The 20,916-nt window shown below is 35.7% G+C and overlaps 2 protein-coding genes across 3 annotated transcripts; one reads left to right on the top strand and one right to left on the bottom strand.

Moving 5' to 3' along the window:
- The first annotated feature begins 287 nt into the window (after positions 1-287).
- Positions 288-11,504, top strand: LOC117409677 (thioredoxin-like). 2 transcript variants are annotated; one of them, XM_059001462.1, is made up of 5 exons: positions 288-337; positions 8,014-8,118; positions 9,160-9,219; positions 9,824-9,889; positions 10,381-11,504. In XM_059001462.1, the coding sequence occupies exons 1-5, from the start codon at positions 293-295 to the stop codon at positions 10,441-10,443; spliced, it is 339 nt and encodes a 112-aa protein (XP_058857445.1). In that variant the 5' UTR covers positions 288-292; the 3' UTR covers positions 10,444-11,504. The 2 variants fall into 2 exon arrangements, with proteins under 2 accessions (XP_058857445.1, XP_033871889.2); XM_034015998.3 differs by lacking the exon at positions 288-337 and adding an exon at positions 3,149-5,009.
- A 3,618-nt stretch (positions 11,505-15,122) lies between these two features.
- LOC117970476 (thioredoxin-like) lies at positions 15,123-18,985 on the bottom strand. Its single transcript, XM_059001451.1, has 5 exons — positions 18,819-18,985; positions 16,647-16,751; positions 15,975-16,034; positions 15,694-15,759; positions 15,123-15,316 (listed from the first exon to the last, which is right to left on the bottom strand). Exons 1-5 carry the CDS (start codon positions 18,840-18,842, stop codon positions 15,254-15,256), a joined length of 318 nt encoding a protein of 105 aa, XP_058857434.1. The 5' UTR covers positions 18,843-18,985; the 3' UTR covers positions 15,123-15,253.
- Positions 18,986-20,916: the final 1,931 nt, after the last annotated feature.

Genomic DNA, 20,916 nt, shown 5'->3' with positions numbered 1-20,916 from the left:
TTAATAAATATCACAAATTCACAAAAATATTCTCAAGAAAGAATGCATCCCTCCTAGCACATATCTGGGGTGAAATTCTGCTGCTTGTCTAGTATTCTCCCAACCTCGTTACTCTCATGCAACCCCTGTTCGTCCACCCTTCACTGGCTACCTATTTCTGCTCACATTCAATTCAAGACCCTTGCTTTTGCCTACTGCTCTTCACCACACTGCCCGCTGCTACCTCCAATCCCTCATGTCTCCCTACACCCCCTCTTGCCCTCTCCACTCCTCCTCTACTGGCTGAATGGACATGCTTTCCCTCCACTCTCCATCCTCCCGTGCCCGCTACTTATGGGTAGGTTTTTTGTCTTTACTAAGCACCCTATATGGGCATTTTTTTGAGATCATCATTGTGCCATTACCAACATTTTGTTGATACACATCTCATTTGTTTCATTCGTTTCATCTTTGGTGGCCTGGCTTTGAACCCAGCTCAGGTCACATGTGAAATGGTTGTGTTAGTCTCTAGCTCCTTGTTGATATTACTCACATTGCAAACACATCATTTGGGACAATTCATTGTCTGCTTGCTGGAAGCACAGGACTATTGTCAAGCAAGACAGCACACAGAGCTATTGTCCTTAAAAAAATTAATGTATAACTCTATAGACAGCAGTGTATATGGTACTGTATAAGCAGAAAAGGAAATAGACTATGCCATTTTGTTTTACATTCCCTTTCTGTGTACGGTGCTTTCATAGAATACGCTCCAGCCATTTCAGTTACAAAATGTACATGTAGAGTAATTAATATACTGGTTTCATCCTCTCTGTGGGAGCTTTTGTTTGATTTGAAAAGGGAACTTTATTTTTAGACCTCTATTTCAATTGCTTTCCACAAGTACCTTGTTTCTATGGAAATTCATTTATTATGCCATTTATTATCACCCTCCCCCTCCTCCTCACCCCCATCACAAAATGGCCTTTTTCTTTTTTTTCCCTGTAACGGCAGAGACATAAGGCATAATCAGACAAGATCCTGTTTGAGTAACACCTGCTGAGAAGACCTCACAAATAGGAAAGTTGTACTGTATGGAATAAATAGACACATCTCTGCTGTTGTTGTTACCCTTACTAAACAGTTGCAAGGCATTTTTGTTGTTGTTGTTGTTGTTTTTTTTTTACTAGAACTTCTAATATGTGTGATTTGTGAGTCTGGACTTTGCGTTAAAAGTTTTTGCGGAAGTAGTTTATAACAAATAGTGCAAGGTATATAGATAACCATTTACAGGGTTTCCAACTGAGTTATACACAATGAATAAGAAAAACAAATAGCTCATTCAAACACTCAGTGGCTCAAAATGAGAATGCCTGCCCTAACTCCTCCCACTTCACTGCAAACTGTAATATTTATTAGTACACTCCGTTTCTTGCAGTCATGATGACTAAGGGAAATCGAATACATTGCGTGCAAAGGGCATGTTTATTCACTGTGCCTTTAAGTAACTTCCGTCTGGGTAAAAGCTCGCAATGTGTTTAAAATAAAAACCGCTGCTGGCGGGGGTTAGCAGGATTTGCAGCTGCGAAATAGATTATTTACACATTTTGTAGGCAGTCGTTTCTGTAAATTGGTCACATTGTTAGAGCTCATAATGCAAGACGTTGTTGCAAACATGTCCTTTTTTTATTTAATGATGGGAACAAAGTCTTGCATTGGAGTGGACTGGTCCGGTGATAAGGGATGGGGGCGGCGGACGGACGACTAATTTAAGGTTTTAAAGTAATTACAGTAATTGAAGTATTAAATACTATATTAAACATTTGTTTCATATATATATATATATATATATATATATATATATATATATATATATATATATATATATATATATATATATATAAAAATTTTGAATTAATCGACTGTTTTCAGATTAATTGGTGGTAAGTCTATCCTATGTAAGAACAGGCAGGGCGTTGGAACAAAGGGGAGTCAGTTTGTCTGCTTGAGTGAAACATACACAGACATGCTGCAGTGAAATATTTATTTATTTACGTATGTATGTATGACCCTCATTATTCTAAGGTTAGTAATGGACACTGTTATTTAGAAAGAAATCGTCTATACAATGTGTTTGAATGTTACAGAGGGAGGGTGGAGATCAACAACAGTTTTAAGTAATTCACATTTTTATTTTTGTTTTATCACAGGTTTCAATGGAATACGATTATATAATGTGACTACTATTACATAGCAAACTACAGTCATTTTAAAATAAATAAATACATTCGTTTTGAACTAAGTTCGCCCATTAATAAGTCGTTTCAGTAATCAATTCTTTTTTTTTTTTCAAAATCCTAGTGTTTGGTTCATCTGTGTAACGACCACCAAATTCACTCATACTGCCAGAACGTTATTGGTCAGGAATTAGAGCGGGTCTTGTGTTTTGGATTGTAATGGTTTATTTATCTCCCTGTACTATTGTGTTTAAGTGGTGAATTGTCTGCAGTGTTTTGTTTTTAGAATTACGACCATGCAAAATAAAACAATGATCTATCTATCTATCTATCTATCTATCTATCTATCTATCTATCTATCTATCTATCTATCTATCTATCTATATGTATATATATATATATATATATATATATATATAAGATGATGTTCTCTAGAAATAAAAACGAGTGCAAATGAAGGTAAACAAACCCTCTGGGTCTCTTCGGAATGACACAAAAATAGGACGAGTGGCAAACACTGTTGAAGCAGCAAAGGTCATTCAAAATGATTTAGACAGCATTCAGAATTGGGCAGACATATGGCAAATGAAATTTAATAGAGAAAAGTGTAAAGTATTGCATGCGGGCAATAAAAATGTGCATTATAAATATCATATGGGAGATAGTGAAATTGAAGAAGGGAACTATGAAAAAGACCTAGGAGTTTATGTTGATTCAGAAATGTCTTCATCTAGACAATGTGGGGAACCTACAAAAAGGCTAACAAGATGCTCGGATATATTGTGAGAAGTGTTGAATTTAAATCAAGGGAAGTAATGTTAAAACTCTACAATGCATTAGTAAGACCTCACCTAGAATATTGTGTTCAGTTCTGGTCACCTCGTTACAAAAAGGATATTGCTGCTGTAGAAAGAGTGCAAAGAAGAGCAACCAGAATTATCCCGGGTTTAAAAGGCATGTCGTATGCAGACAGCCTAAAAGAATTGAATCTATTCAGTCTAGAACAAAGACGTGGCGATCTGATTCAAACATTCAAAATCCTAAAAGGTATAGACAATGTCAACCCAGGGAACTTTTTTGACCTGAAAAAAGAAACAAGGACCAGGGGTCAAAAATGGAGATTAGCTGAAGGGGCATTCAGAACAGAAAATAGGAGGCACTTTTTTACACAGAGAATTGTGAGGGTCTGGAACCAACTCCCCAGTAATGTTGTTGAAGCTGACACCCTGGTATCCTTCAAGAAGCTGCTTGATGAGATTCTGGGATCAATAAGCTACTAACAACCAAACGAGCGAGATGGGCTGAATGGCCTCCTCTCGTTTGTAAACTTTCTTATGTTATGTTCTTATGTTCTTATGCCTCTTTGCTTTCTTTCACATCATGTGTACGCGTAGCTGTGAGACAGACCATAAAATGACCAGTCTGTATAACCCCTGGTTTATAACTCCCACATATTAATATGAATAACTTGCAAATAGACATTGCTTAATTTACTCCTTAGCATCAAGACTTTCATGGGGTGCAACACCATTCTTTTATTTATGAGTTTGTATGTAGGAGTTATAAACCATTATATGAGGTAGCGTGCTGTACAATGTAAAAGAGAATATTTATGAGTACTTTGTGTATTCATAACTAGAGATTACTAACAGGCAGTTGTATTGTTTTAACATTTTACCCCTACCATGCTAAGAGATACCAACTTATGGGATGTTATGTGGTTTCTCCCATATGTAACCAGTTGAATTTCTTTCTCATTTAACATTAAACCTTAAAAGGCAGGGGACATCCCCTCAGAAAAAAAGAATGGGGAAGCCTGAAAAGGGTAAAACAGCACAGCAGACACCCTCCAGTGCTACCAAATACAAAATAAGCTGAATTAGTGTCTCATTTAATGTTAACCCTTAAAAGACAGGGGGTGCCAAATATTAGGCTGTAGCTGTATACCATAAAAATAATTATAATCATAATAATAACAATAACAACAATAACAACCATTGCTGTACATGAATTTAAAGGCAAAAATACACGTCAGTGTTTGCCTTAAATTACATAGTGGATAAATATTAGAAATAATTATCACAACGAGTTTTGCCTTTCCCCAATTTACCATCTTTTCATAATTTGCACAAAAGTTTCTAAAATGGCAAGTGATGTGTGAGATAGTAGGGATTAACATTAACAAAACAGGATCAACAAAATGCTGCTTCAGATTTGGTAAGCGAGTCAGAATCAGGAGATACAGATGTAGGTATGCTTCACGCTTTTCAAACACTGGCCCAACTTGCAAGGTACATGTTAAGTGTTTTATTCATTGGCACTCAAATTGTCTACATTTTTTAAATGTTTACACCCGGCAGCAGAACGAGTACCTGCACTTTTCTGTTTAGAATTTCACCCCTGGATAAATGTGTTGCATTCTATGGACACGCCTTGTGTTGATGTCACCGTGTAAGTGAAAAAAGGCTTGGGGTCTTTTTTGTTTGTTGTTGTTTTTAGGCCTACCTACTGTCTTGACACAACATATTAAACTCCTCGTGTTCTGCCCGGTGGATCCCTGCCTCCATCTCATGAGATTACTAATACTAAACAGTGAGGGGCAGCAGGTGCTCCTCCTACTATTATAAAGAGACTCCGTTTTAATTAAAAGAAATCCAGGCACTCTTAACCCAGTAGCGGATCAAAAATAAAGGAAGAATAATCGAGACAGATTTTTTCATTCCAGCTTTAGTGCTTTTTGTATTACCTTATACAGTACTTGAGAGAAAAATGGTCCATGAAATCGAGGATAAGGTAAGAAAACATCAGTGTACCGTACCTCGCTTTGGTTTTATAAAAACAAGGATAGGGCATTGCAGCCATGTGCTAAATTAGGGTAATTGTTAAAATGACATCAGTGTTCTCATAAAGAAATGAATACCGGTAGGATCTGTAGACCTAAGTGATTGATATTTTTCTGCCTGCATCCATTAATTGTAATGAGCAGAGAACCACAAATAACAGAACAAAACAAAAACAAGGACGGCAGTTCTGAACACCGACAATTATAAAAACTGATACAGTAGGAGTGGTGAAGCATGTATCATTTTTAAGCTTGCATTGACTGTTTTGCTACATTAGCTTTAAGAGGCTGTGTGGTCCAGTGGTTAAAGAAATGGGCTTGTAACCAGGAGGTCCCCGATTCAAATCCCAGCTCAGCCACTGACTCGTGTGACCCTGAGTAAGTCACAGGGCCATGGTTTTCAAGAAAATTAATTGCATATTATTGCTGGTGCAATATGATGCAACAGAACAGCTCCATGGTAACTTGCCTTGGAGAATGATTTCTGAGGGGAGTAAATTAAGTAATATAGTGTATATGGTTAAAACCAATAACAAAAAAGCAAACAAATAAACTAAGTAGGCTGTGGGCTCTTGACAGTGCTGCTTTTAAAACTGAAAGAATTACAGTTATGTCAAGTGATAGATGCCCTTTAGAAAATACTCTTCAGGTGTTTCCTATATCTCTTTTCTGTATAAACTTGGTAGGCAACCTGGTTGTAACATTGGTTCTTCAGGAAGAAATTTGAATACACCCTCCTTGTCAGTCCTGTTTCAACAGACACTTCTACACACACACATAGGAGGCTGTGTGGTCCAGTGGTTAAAGAAAAGGGCTTGTAAGCAGGAGGTCCCTGGTTCAAATCCCACCTCTGCCACTGACTCATAGTGTGACCCTGAGCAAGTAACTTAACCTCCTTGTGCTCCGTCTTTTGGGTGAGATGTAATTGTAAGTGACTCTGCAGCTGATGCATAGTTCACACACCCTAGTCTCTGTAAGTCGCCTTGGATAAAGGTGTCTGCTAAATAAATAAATAAACACACACACAAAAAAAGTTTTAATTTCACTTGGGCCAACAAAAACAACAATTCTATTTTGGTCTCCCACAACCATGTTAAATTTCCTACTAAAACATGACTTTTGGGTGACTGTTGTTTACTACACTCTTCCCTAGTACAGTATATTGCTCTGTGCTCTGCTTCATCAGAAACTAGACATGGTTATCTTCCCGTTTGTTTACATTGCCTATGGCAGTTCAAGCTGCAGGCACACAAGCTCTCTCCCTCCTTGAACTAAAGCTTCTGTTATTTAAACACCCTCCTGTAACTCCAGTATCTGCAGCAGCAGGGGGGTTTGTGAACATTGCAGTTGAAAAACATCTCTACCTTTTTTCTATATAGTGATAACATTTTTAGAGCATCACCGATGAAGCTAATATTTTTTCAGCATGAACATGTGAAGTAGTTTGGTGCCTTGGCACTGCACAGACTAAATTTCAATATTACTATTACTTGCTAAGGACCTTTAGGAAAGGTTATTACATGTTTCATAATCTTCAGAACAGATTGTCCAATTTTGATGAAACCGCATAGACTAGCATAGTCAGGTTAACCTTTCTATGCTCAGTGACACCACTTGTACATTCTAACCCTTATCAGAAGACCACAGGTAGACCAGCAATTTGACAAAATACTCTGGGGAGGATTATTTGTTTATTTAGAATACGCCTTTATCCAAGGCGACTTACAGAGACTAGGATGTGTGAACTATGCATCAGCTGCGGGGGCTCATGAGTGGTGCATCCAGTAAAGGCACTCTGTGCGGAGTGCAAGATGCGCCCTATAGTTTGGAGATCACCAATTCGAATCCAGGCTATGCCACTGGCGACTGTTCCCAGGGGGCGCCGCACAATTGGCCAAGCACTGCCCGGGTGGGGTAGGGGTTAGGTCGGCTGGGGAATCCTTGGCTCACCGTGCACCAATGATCCCTGTGGCTGGCTGTGCGCTGGCAGGCCTGACTGTGTGCAATTCAGAACTGGGTGGTCCTCTGACGCTTTAGTTCTGTAATGGCTTCACGGCAGGCTTGCAGTGCAAAAAAAAAAGCGGAAGGCTGACGGCACACGTTCTGGAGGACTCAAATGCTCGTATTCGTCTCTCCCGAGTTAGTGCAGGGTTAGTTAGTGTGGTGAGCCAGGTTGAATAATTGGGCATTCCAAATTGGGAGAAAATTGAGGGTAAAATAATTGCTGATTCCAAAAATTTAAAAATTTAAAACAAGAAAAAAAAAGTATGCATCAGCTGCACTTATAACAACATCTCACCCAAAAGACAGAGCACAGGGAGGTTAAGTGACTTCTCAAGGTCACACAGTGAGTCAGTGAGTGAGCCAGGATTTGAACCAGGGACCCTTTTCTTTAACCACCAGACCACACAGCCTCCTCAAATCCATCTGAACTCAAAGGAAACATGGGAACAAAAAACATTCATTATCTTATATATTGGATTCCATTGTGATGTTCTGAAGACATTTTTTTTTTCCTTAACACTGTTGCCATTACCTAGAATGTGTCATCTTAATAAGCTACACAGTCTGTCCAGTTGAATTTGGCCATCGTAGATGCCATGAAGCCCACATACTTATTATTATTAGTTTATTTAGCATACGCTTTTATCCAAGGCGACTTACAGAGACTAGGATGTGTGAACTATGCATCAGCTACAGTGTCACTTACAATTACGTCTCACCCGAAAGACGGAGCACAAGGAGGTTATGTGACTTGCTCAGGGTCACACAATGAGTCACTGGCTGAGGTGGGATTTGAACCGGGGACCTCCTCGTTACAAGCCCCTTTCTTTAACCACTGGACCACACAGCCTCCTTTCAGCCTGTTTCCAAAAGATAGGATGGCCGGTATTATTTTAATGTCTTCAGGTGAATTTTAATGTCATAACTATCTCTCACTCTATTCTTTAACAGGATCAGTTTGACAAAGCTCTGAAGAATGCTGGTTCTAAACTGGTCATTGTGGATTTCACAGCTACGTGGTGTGGGCCATGCAAATCAATTTCCCCCTTTTTTTATGTGAGTTTTTAATATATGGCTCAGGTCTTGGAGAAAGAAGTCCTATCATGTCAATTTGAAATCCCTCTTCTGATCAATGGGTAAACAGGGACAATTAGATGTTTAGTCTGGGAAAGTAGAAAAAAAAAACACCTTCCGTTTAAAAACAAGTTTGATTGGGTTTTTATAACTAGCACAAACTGAGGTTTTAACTTTGATTTTAGACCAGTGGGTTGCCTCTTAGATAAAACTTGTTCTTCTGGCTCTTGTCTGAGGTTATCTCGCTTAAGAGAGAAGAGACTGGAAGGCCAGATGCTTTACTTAATTCAAGGAATAGAGCGGTTACAAACCTAGATTTTTTGATAAAGTTTAGATTTTTGATTTACGCCTGGTGTCAGTTATCAAGTGGAAATAAAATCTGCTCTAAAGTCGATGTGAAAAATATATAGAAAACACATTTTAAGCTCAAATCAAGCAATATTGTCTTAATGAATATGCCTACTGCATCTTTACACGCATTGGCCTTAATAGATAGTCCAATTATCTTTAATATCAACATTTTACACCATTTAACTGAAATAAAACTACCTAAATAACATTTAGCATTGTATCATGCTTAAAAGTTGTACCCCAATTAAATTATCCAACATTAAAAGCACCAGTCGATTTCACCTTCGGTTGCAGTCCAAAAGATTTCAACAAGCACTTTGAATACATTATTTCTTAATTGGCATGCTGTAGCCAGGCAGCAGCTCAGTGTGTGTCTCCGAGCAACTGTTTTGGAACATGAAGAAAAGTCTCAGCTGCCTGAACAGTATACTAATTGGAAATTATTACAAAAGTGTATTGGTCGACATGCAGAATTATCTTTTTATCTACAGTAAGTATGACCGTATTATAAAATTACATAAGTATTTATTATTTGATCAGGGACACTTCTCAAATTCAGTTCAGCTAGTTCTGTTGGACCATAGCTGTTTAGCCAGTATCTTCACTACATTAAGGCATTCACTTTTTGATAAATAATATGTAACTCATTCAGTCTATTTTTATCTAATTTAGGCACTTGCTGAAAAATATAAAGATGTCGTGTTTCTAAAAGTTGATGTGGATGAGGCTCAGGTAAGCTACAGTTTTTTAAATTTATTTTCAGAGGGCATCAGCACTTACATCCATGTTTTAACATGCACCTTTCATGTTATACTTATTCTGCAAAGAAAACAAAACACAGCATTCACAGTGCTGTTTGTGCCCTTGAACACAATGCCTACTGGTGTCAAACTATACCTTGTAAGAGCCTCGATTTCTTCTTAAAAATAATTAATCTTCTTCAGGTAAAGTCAATCAAAAATAGTTTATTCAGGAATCAAAAAGCAAACAGGAACAAAACAAATCAAATGTGATCCATCAGTGATCTCACACACAGGCCTCAGCTGATGGTGTTCTGAGCTGGCATTACTGAAGATGTTATTTACTACTGAGCCGAGCTGAGCTGAGCTTACATGGCATCAGAGATGTTGGCTTTTTTCTGAGCCCGGCATGGCACAGAGATGTTAGTTTTCTGAGCTGGCATCAATGTAGATGTTTCTGAGCTGAGCCCACCGGAAATTACTTCTAACAGCACAGATATACAACTAGCTTATGTAATTCCCTTGAGCAAATTTGGTGTTATTTCCCTAGCATATCGACATTTTCCATTTACTGAAGTTTTTTTTTTTTTTTCAAGGATGTGGCTGAAGCGTGTCAAATCAAGTGCATGCCAACATTCCAGTACTACAAAAATGGCAAAAAGGTACCTTTTATTCTTTTACTTCTATATTTTTAAATGTATACTGTAGCATGTGGTTTTAACTGTAGCTGGCATATTAAAGGTCTTTCATTTGTTCCTGTTTCCTTAACAGAATGTCCATAATAACCACCCTGTACTGCCAGTAGTAGCTTAAATGTACCCTTTTATATCAGAGTGACACCACAGAATGGCCAGAGTGAGCCTTCATTCAACCTGGCTGGAAAATGTATTCATATATGGTCAAACTAATTAAAAAAAAAAGAAAGATTGTTAAACTTAATTTTAATCCCCTATTTACTGACTTTAACAGATGTTACTCCTTGCAAGTTGTCCTTGTTCTGTATTGCTCTACCCTATTTGTAGGTATCACATATGTATTTACTTTTTTGTAGCTTTACTGTTTTTGTACAAATATTTTTCCTCAGATAATGTTGTTGTTTGTCACTTATTGAATGTCATCGTTTTTTTTTTGTTTTTTTGTTTTTTTTTTACAGATCGATGAGTTTGCAGGATCAAACAGGGAGACGCTAGAACAAAAGCTTATGGCTAATAAATAACAGTATATTAACAAAAAAAATAGAATATTTTATATTTTGTGTTCTAATTTGATACTAAAGGAATCTTCAAACTTTACAATGAACTCTTTTTGTTGTTGTTGTTGATTCACATCACTGCAGTACTCTTTATTTCATTGTGAAATTACACTACATGCACTCACTCTTTGGGCTTTATTCATAGATTTTGTGAACAATGTTCAATAAACTAGTTCTAAGCTCCTTTCACACTGACACTCCTACCCAGGGCCCGACCCGGCTTCTGTCTACCCAGGTCACAATCCTGCATAGTGTGAAACCACGTACCTGAGTCATACCCAGGTTAACACAGGTCCCAGCAACCCACCTCAGGATGTGGGTCGACACGCTTTGACTCGGGTTGAGCAAGACAAAATGCATGACGGCTGTTCGTAAGCCGACAAAATAACAAACAGCCACGACTGCATGAAGGTTTCACTTCCTCAAGCAACATTTCTGTTTATTCTGTTTTGTCATATTTTTATTGATTGAGACACACCATGAGCCAGATTGCAGCAGGGATAAAGAAACATTTGCTATTTTCAACATTTGTGCCGACAGTTCAATCCAGAGAAGCTTGGATGGAAGCGTCAGTAACAAGCTGCTTCTTGGGCATTGATACGCGTATTGTGCACTTGCATCTGTCACCCAGGTCAACCCTGCTTCATCAAAATGACACCAGGTTCTGACTCGGGTAGAGCATGCCAGTGTGAAAGGGGCTTTAGACTGGTGGCTTATTGAATATGGAAAGTGTCATGAATGTCACTTTATTTGTTCATGAAAATTGACCTTAAAAAAAGAATCCCCCGACATTCTTTAAAATGTTGTCAGATTTAGATTCAATTAATAAAGAAATGCTTGGCTATCTGCCAGATTTTGAAGTCATATCGGTGAAAGTGACCAGGAAAATGTAATTATTTAATTGTAAAGCTTTTATGTATTTCTAAATTATATTTTCTGACCATGGAAAGCTGTTGTGGCAAACAATAACTGAATATATTAACTAGACTGTCATGCAGACCTGAATAAAAAGTTTTCAAAGGCCAGGAGTTTTTTTTTGTTTGAAGGTTGTCTTATAGATGTTTTATATGAAACTTATGGCAGCACAGATAATACTACCGGGTGCCATCTTTATCCAGTGCTAGTAAAGAGCTATGTTTCTATTGAATGATTTAGACATAATAATCATTATTATTTGAAAATCATAATCTGTTGAACATCTGCATGTCTGCTGTATATAAATTGTATAACTTGAGAGGGATATTTCATAGACATGCAATAGGTGCATTAGACATAAAGCGATGCTTTAATACATTTGGATTGATTTTGAAAAGGGGAAAAAATATGAAATCTGTTATAATTAATACATGTTGTGGCTAAATTAGAAATCTAATATATGCATGTATTCTGTGCAAATTTAGCTCTGCAGTTCCACAGATTTCAAACAGATGTTACGTTATCCACTGGTTAACAGCACATGCAGACTTTTGTTCTCAAAGAGGAGCTTGCATGATTTTGTTCTGAAGGTTATGCCACTTTTTTATGATTTTAAAAAGTAGCGGGGTTCCTAAAAATATAGCATTATACGCCCCCTTGTGTTGCTACAACTGTTTAAATAACGTACCTGGAATTTTTCTTTTCATTGTTAACATCCTGACAACTTTTTACACATAACTTTAAAGTCTGTTTCAAAGCTCTTTTCAAAATGCCAGCTCTAGTGCACTGGGATCTGTCCTCTAAATCATTGCAGGAAGAGCGAAAAACATAAATCGTTATGGATTGTTATTGTTGTGTTACCTGTTTGACAATGTGAGCAATAATCCTTACACTATCAGTGCACTAGAGTGGACATTTTGAAAAGAGCATTGAAACAGACTTTAAAGTTATAAGTGTAAAAAGTTGTCAATGAAAAGAACAATTACAGGTACGTTATTTAAACAGTTGTAGCAGCACATGGGGACATGTAACTTAATATTTATTCGGAATCCCGCTACTTACTCTTTAAGCTTCCTACCTAAAGAAGCATGCTGCCTAGAGCAGCTTATATATATATATAAAAAAAAACTGCCACTGCTTCTTGAACTCCTTGAATCTCATAAACCTTTTGAGATGCCAACCTCATATTTTCAATGTTATGGAAACTATTCCGCCAGTCAATTTCTGTTACAGGTACTGTCCAGTTAAACTTAACTGCCACATTTTCCCGTCTGGCCGTATCAATGATAAAGATGACATACTTATTCACAAATCCATTTAATTTTTTGTTTACATGATGTCCCTGGTGATTGGTTTAGAGTCTTGAAGCTCTCTACAGCAGCAGCAGTGATCTGAATATTCCCACCCATCTCCAGTGCAATACGTATCCCTTGAGGCACTGAGCATGTGGGGGTTTAATTACTAAGCTTGGGGGCTAAGGCAGGTAAAGAGGTACATTTAAGTTAATAAACTAGAATATTAAGGGTCCTGTCTACAAACTAAGAGGCCAACATTTTCCACCTCTTTTCCATTTCAAATGGTAGATAGATAGATAGATAGATAGATAGATAGATAGATAGATAGAAAATATCTCAGATCTAGAGGGTACTTATGAGCATGGGATTAAGGTTAATAATACAAGCACTTGGTTAGATATGTATATTGAAGTAGTTAAACAAGAAATAATAGTAGGAATAAAGAAAAAAATCTAAATTTAACTTACCCAATATTGAAGAACAAGCTATGATTGAGTTGTTAAATGATGACGATATAATGATAAGACCAGCAGATAAAGGTTCAGGAATAGTGATAATGAACACAGATGACTATATGAAATCTGTAGAATGTGAATTAAATAATACGGATACCTATGAAGAAGTCAAAAGCAATAAGATCAATAAATCGGTAAAAGAGGTTAAGGAAATTGCAGAGAGACTATACAATAAGGGAATTATATCAAAAGAATTAAAAAAAATACATGCAGCCACATAGTGCAAGAACAGGCCTAGCAAGAGGAAATCCTAAAATGCACAAAGAAAATCACCCTATGCGAATGATAGTCAGCACGGCACACATAATAGATGAAATAGCAGAAAAACAACTTAGGTCACACGTTGAGAAATTACCACGCTATGTTAAGGATACAACACAGTTTTTAAAAAGACTTGAATCACTAAAGCACAACCTTCCAGAGAATACAATTTTATTTTGCATGGATGTAAAATCCTGTATGATGGTACAGCAATAGGATCTAAATTAGGAATTCATTTTGCGGTACATGCATGGGGAAATGGGAAGAACAATTACTTAGAAAATCGGAAAGAGAACCTTTAAAATACATTCGGTTTATAGATGATGTTTTGGGGGTTTGGACACATGGAGAAGAATCTTTTTTCCAGTTTCATAAAATGGCAAATGAAATACACAGTAATATTAAGGTGGACCTTCGATGGACAAGAAAAGATACCATAGTAAAACTTGAAGGTTCAATTGAGACTGACCTCTTTTGTAAACCTACTGACATGCACCAGTATTTACACATGTCCTCTGCACTTCCAATACACACTAAAAGGGCAATCCCAAAGGGTTTAGGAATAAGGATACAAAGAATATGCTCATAAGAAAGTGACTATTTAAAACAAAGAAATGTATTAAAAGGAAATCTTAAAAAAGAGGATACAAAGAATTATAGAGATGGAGTTAAGAAAAGTGGATAAATAAAATGATCTACTAGATTATAAAAATAGAGATAAAAAGTTAAAAAGAGTCCCATTAGTAATGACTACTCTAAACTTTTGCCTAATATTTCTAAGATAGTTTGGAAACACTTGCAGATTCTACATAATTCAGAAAAAAATCCATCAAGCTTTTCTATCAAAATTGTTTATTGTAATGAAACTTGGTCATGGATATTCAAGAGTATCAGAATCTGGCCTGGGAATACACGGAGGAGCATCTGCTCTCTGTCTATACATGACATTTACCTTTTTTTCTTGATACAGATGGCTGTAATTTTGTATTTAGTTAGTGGAGGCATGCATGTTGCTCTTTTCTTCAGTCACTGTGATACAGTAAGTAAAACATAGTTTCCTCAATGTACTAAAGCTTTGGTCTAGGGTCAATTGCTGCATACTGTATATGGTGTTTACAGCACTGCTTCTTCCATCCAGCTATAGGATGTGTAGTACGAAACGTCCGGAGGGAACTGATTTGTCTTCTAATCAATTATTCATATTTGTGTACCTTTTTGATTTTGCTGCTTTTTTGGTACACAGCAGTTTAAGTTTTTATATATTTGATTTTAACAGTTTTGTAGAAAGAATGACGCTGGTCCTATATTTTTAGTGAAACTATATATATATATATATATATATATATAAATATATATATATAAATATATATATATAAATATATATATATAAATATATATATATATATATATATATATATATATATATATATATATAAATATATATATATAAATATATATATATATAAATATAAATATATATATATATATATATATATATAAATATATATATATAAATATATATATATAAATATATATATATATATATATATATATATATATATATATATATATATATATATATATATATATATATATATATATATATAAAAACACACACACATACACACCATACAACCCACACACACTGAGCCAAGGCTTTAGGAGTTCAAAGTTGATTTATTGACTGCAATTTCAGTAATAGGGGTGTTATTTCACATACCTGATAACTAGAAAAAAAATAATAATAATAATAATTCATAATTTTTTTATTCAACAGCCAACTAGAATCTACTTGTGTTTCAGTAGTGTTTCTTTAAGCTTCTCCTTGTTGGCTCCTGAAAATTCTTCAACCTGTAAAAACAAAAATAGGCCTATATTACAAATAAGTACCAAGGGAATTAAACATTATACACAGTACCATTTAGAGTATTCGGTGCTGTGATCACACAACCTGCAAACAACCCTGGTATTTGGCAGGAATGCACAAGCCAAGCTTCAGGTTCAATATTAATTACATTAAATACCATTGAAAAAGATTCATTTATACCGCAGCTGTGAATTGTCCATTTAAAAAAAAATAAAAAATAAAGTCTGGCCCAAACATGCACAATGGTCCCCATTTCAACCAGAATGTTCTCATGTGTTGAAAATGATGCTTAACACCAGTTTAAGAGGGAAGGGGTATACGACACATCAGCAATCTTAAATGGAGAAGTAACATGACACACCTTCTGGCCATTTTTGAAGAACTGGAATGTTGGCATGCTGCTGACGTTACACATTTCAGCAACGTCCTAGACAAAGAAATGGAAACAGTAAATACAAGGTTAGAATTGTCCACAATGATTTGTTAGCCCCTTTACTGCAACAAGAACCCTAGAACAAATTACATTGCTGGAGTTTGTGATTATGAAGTACAAATTCTTTGCTGTAACATTTCAACATGTTAAAAGGAAAGGCTCTTAAAAGGTTACGTAGATGTGAAGCAGCGGTTAAACATGTTGCTTACCTGAGCCTCATCCACATCAACCTTTAGAAACACTACATCTTTGTGTTCTTCAGCAAGTAACTGAATGAGAAGAGAGAGAATTACAAAGCTATAAGGAGCAATACTGCATTATGCAAGGTTATGTGGTCACATGGCCCAAAACTAATTGAAATACATTAGTCCAAGGTGGAGTGTCCCTGTGTTAAACTTACAAGTATTTTTTTTTTTTTTGTGTTGCATAAAATGTTCTTAAAATTCACTTAAAAATGCAACATTACACACCTTTGATGTAAAGGTAGGTCACTTTATAATGTGTTTAAGTTTACTCAGCATTTTCCAGACATTGAACAAAAAGTGAAAATAGTGTACACGTCAGTTTAGGATCCATTTTAGTTGTTTTGAGAGAAAAAAAAATATTATATATATATATATATATATATATATATATATATATATATATATATATTATATATATATATATATATATATATATATATATATTAAACCGTCATGCATTTTTTGCCTGTTCAGGTAAGGGAAAGATTCTTTTGTGCAACTGAGGCAAACTCAAATCTGGAAGCATTAGATCTTCAAATTCTGCTCCAGTATTTGCTAGAAATAATTATTCTAAAAGAAAACAGACTGAATCCCAAACCCAGCCTAAAGCTATTACGACCAACTCATTAAACATACTTCAAAAATGGGAGAAATCATTTTGCATGGCCCACACCAAGTGGCTGTGAAATCCACAATGACAAGCTTAGAACCTGCATCCTTCAGAGCTTCTTCAAACTCACCCTGTTGAGGAAAAAATATATATATAATAAATTACAGCCAATGTCTGCATGACCTCCGATGTAAAATCCGCTGAGGTCAAGCAGACTGCGAACTTGAACGGTTTCTGTGCAGAATGGCAATTCTGCGTGTCATGATTTGGCATAGGCACAGTTGATTTTTTTCTGCTCGTGTCCGAAGTGAATTATGGTTGATGTGCACACGCAGTAGTTGTCGGCTTCATTTTGCAACCATTTACCAACATCCTGAATAGGCGTTTGACAGGACGACAATTCCTTCATCAGCTGTAGTTTGTTTTCATTAAAACGTCTTTGACGTGTTGTCTGACACGCAGGTTAGGCCCTATCACAAGGATAAACTATATTACTGTGTGAATCATAGCGAGGGTATTTTAAAGGATACTAGCAGCGTAGCATGTGCTTGTTAATAAACTTTTTCTATTTTTTTTTTACTGCACAAATACTACAATACATTAAAAAGGAAGATATCTGGAGTAAAATAAATATCTTCCTTGTGCAACCTGTTGAGTTTTGTCTTGATTAAAATCGAGTCATGTAGTTATATATAATAATAGTGTATTAACTATGCGACCTACCTGTTAATAAACGACTGTGCACCTCAACGTGAAACAAAATAACTATCTGGATGTAGTGGTCCCTTTCTGAACCCGATTTGAAAGTAGCCTCTTGTTTTCTATTTTCAAAACTTGAAAGTAAATGATCACTAGAGTTTTCTAATGAGCAATGTGAGAATAAATAGAATGTGGTTGCTCTATAATCCACGCCTGTTACGTCTAGAATAAAAACGAGTCGTACAACGTATTAAAAAAAAAAAAACATTACGTAAGTCTATTAAATTAACGTATACTCTAGTAGATATAATGTTATTGTTTAGACGTTTGTTTTATTTATAAATTGTGTGTGTAATTATATATATATATATATATATATATATATATATATATATATATATATATATATATATATAATAAAGGTAGTGCAAGTACACAAATGTGAATTGATAAATGTATCAGGAGGTTTAGGACTACATCTTCCTTCAGATGGATTGAAAATATAGGTTACTTTGAAGTTATGACAATTAATTGTAAAAACACATAGGGGATACGGAATTGGATAGCACATTCTACGCCTGTATTTCGTATGGCCAAAGTAGTGACTAATTGAGGCGCTCTCACAAGCATGTCATTCAGCGCACCTTTGTTTTAATTTAATTTGACTATTACGTAATGTGTATTTCTTTATTTATAGTACGACTCGTTTCTATTTTAGACATAACAGGCATACGCGATAGAGCAACCACATTACATATATTCTCACATTACTCATTAGAAAACTTTCGTGCATTTCTTTCAATTTTTGAAAATACAAAAAAAAAAAAAAAAAAAAAAAAATCAACACAAAACTCCATAGGGTGCTCAAGGAAGATCATTATTTTATTCCAGAGATCTCCATTTTTTAAATGTATTGTAGTACAGTGCAATAAAGAAGGACAACTAGAAAGAAAGTTTATTATAACAAGCACATGCTACGCTTCTAGTAGATAATGTCCTTAAACTAAAGTACACCAACTATAGCACACAGTAATAGTGTATCCTTGCGTATCAAAGAACACATCAAAGACGATTTTAATAAAAACAAACCACCGCTGATTATATCACAAAGGAATCATGTCGTCCTGTCAAAGACGCGTACCCGAGATGTTAGTAAAAACCACGGCGTGCACATCAACAGTAATTCAGCAGTGCCTGTGGGCCGATGTCATTTTACGCATGCGCAATGTGCCTGGGGATACAGCATTCTCAAGGGATACAGAATTGGTTACAAAACAGCAGGCGTTGAACATTACTGCATTAATTATTACTAGTGCTAAGGCTTTTAGCTTTACCCTAGACATGTATAAATACCCCACCTTGTTAGCCAACAAAAGGAGGAAACTAACCATTAAAATCGCTGATGTCTTTTTCTTAATTCTAAATAATTAGTAATTGAATTAGGCAGCACTCAAATGCAGATGTTTCAAACCAAAAAAAAGCAAGGACTGTTTTCTTACCTTGTTCTCGATAAAACGAACCATGTTGTTCAATGCGATAAGGTTACGCTTAAATTACAATAACTTAAACAGCCTGTGCTGACGGCCAGACCTTGCCTCTTGCTTTTCCCCCACTTCTTTACTCGATTCAGCGAGACTGGCGTTTTATATGTTTGCGTAGGAGGCGCTCCAGCTTGTGCGTGGTCTGCTCAGACAGTCCTGGGAGTGGGGGATGGGATTGCAGTAATGTGGAGTCCCGAGTTTTCGCTTTATCATAACACATTTTCCACGGGAATTTTTCAGTTTATTTTGCAAACATTAAAATAGGGATAACATCGGTAAATAAAATGTGTTTTTAATTAAAACATCGGTAAAAAAAAAAAAAAAAAAAAAAAAAATCCAGAAATGACATTCTCAGCATAGTAATGGCACTTTACATGTGGAATGTGCTGCGTAGCAGTTCTGGTTTCTGATTATTTATTTATTTATTTATTGCATTTATGTAGCGCTTTTTATACATAGCAGAAAAAAATAACAAACCACATGTTGTATAATATGGCACACATAGGACTGCCACACTTCAGCCCATTTAAATACAGATTTAAAACGTATACACATAATACAAAAGCAGCAGTTTTAAAGTTACATTAAAACCCACAAAGACAAGAAAGCCATTTTATAAAAGTGTGTTTTTAGTCTTGACTTGAAAACTGTAACCTGATAAATGAAGGTAGAGCATTTCATAATTTAGGAGCTCAAGAAAAAAACCCTACTTCCCCTGTTTTGCTCTTGTTGACCCTAGAAATAACCAGCAGCACCACATCCTGTGATCTCAGAGTGTGGTTTGGAAGATACGGGGTCAGTAACTTCTGCAAATAACTAGGTGCTAATCCATTCAGGGCCTTGTAAGTTAACAGCAACATCTTAAAATCAATTCTATACTGCACAGGGAGCCAGTGTAAAGAGGCCAAAACAGGGGTAATATGTTCTCTTTTTCTGACTTTAGTCAGAATTCTAGCAGAGGTAATCTGAACAAGCTGCAAACAGGATACCATAAGTTTTGGGACACCAGAAAAAAGTGCATTACAAAAATCAATTCCATTTTTATTTGGGAAAAAAAGTTTTATTATACAATAGAAAATATAAAAAATATTAAAACTGACATTTGTGGCTTTAAATGATCATGTACTGTAATCATGTTCGGATTGTATGGCAGCAACAGTAGAAAATGATTCTGAAGAAACGGTTGGTTATGATTTTAAAAATGATACAATCCTGTTTCTTTTCCTGCAATCAAAAATAGTAAATGTAATGTTAGTATCATGAAAGGAAGAAATAAATTAAACATGACCAAAAAACATGCAATGATTTGTTTGAATTCCATTACCAGATATTACCAGCTTTAAGATAGACTGTTGTTAGAGCCCTTATAAAAGTTTCCCCATAGTAAAAGTACAGTAAAGTACATAGTTGAAGCATGGTAAAGCATAGGTAAGCATTGTAAAGTATATGCAAGGTATGGTAAAGCATTTTAATAAACACAGCAAACCAGGGCTAAACTATGGTAAATGCATAGTCTAACCATAGGAAAAGCAAAAATAACAAGTAAACTTTTCTAAGGGAGCAACAGTATGACAATATTAGCTAATATAACTGGGAGAGCCAGAAACCATAAATCATTTCTACAATAGAAATGCCCCCCACTGATAAGCTTTTAATTCTTTATTGTGTAAGAATAAGGAACTTCAGATATTCATTTTGAACTCCATACTTGTAAATGATCAGGTATTGTCGGTTTCAAATATTCATTTTTGCCAATTGTACATTGGGTACAAATTGGGTACTTCATATTCCCATTTTCTACAACACTTACTTAAACCAAGTTCACCTAATAACACGCTTGAGCCAGTAAGTTTTTTCTATCATTACATCTTCAAAGTCTGCGTACAATCCTTACAGCGTGTTACTTACAGTTATAAAATGGTATTGGTGAACAAAGCACTCAGACTGGCTGAACAAGATACCAAGCAGTACTGTTGGATCACGACACTTGTTTTGGTTGCTCAGGAATTCTTCTTGGAATAAGCAATTTTATCATTTTAAGGCGCTATGAGGTTGG

Source organism: Acipenser ruthenus, chromosome 2 (assembly GCF_902713425.1).
Source record: "Acipenser ruthenus chromosome 2, fAciRut3.2 maternal haplotype, whole genome shotgun sequence".
Classification (NCBI taxonomy): Eukaryota; Metazoa; Chordata; class Actinopteri; order Acipenseriformes; family Acipenseridae; genus Acipenser; species Acipenser ruthenus.
The sequence above is the reverse complement of the archived record's forward strand: the minus strand, read 5'-3'. Positions and strand labels throughout refer to the sequence as shown.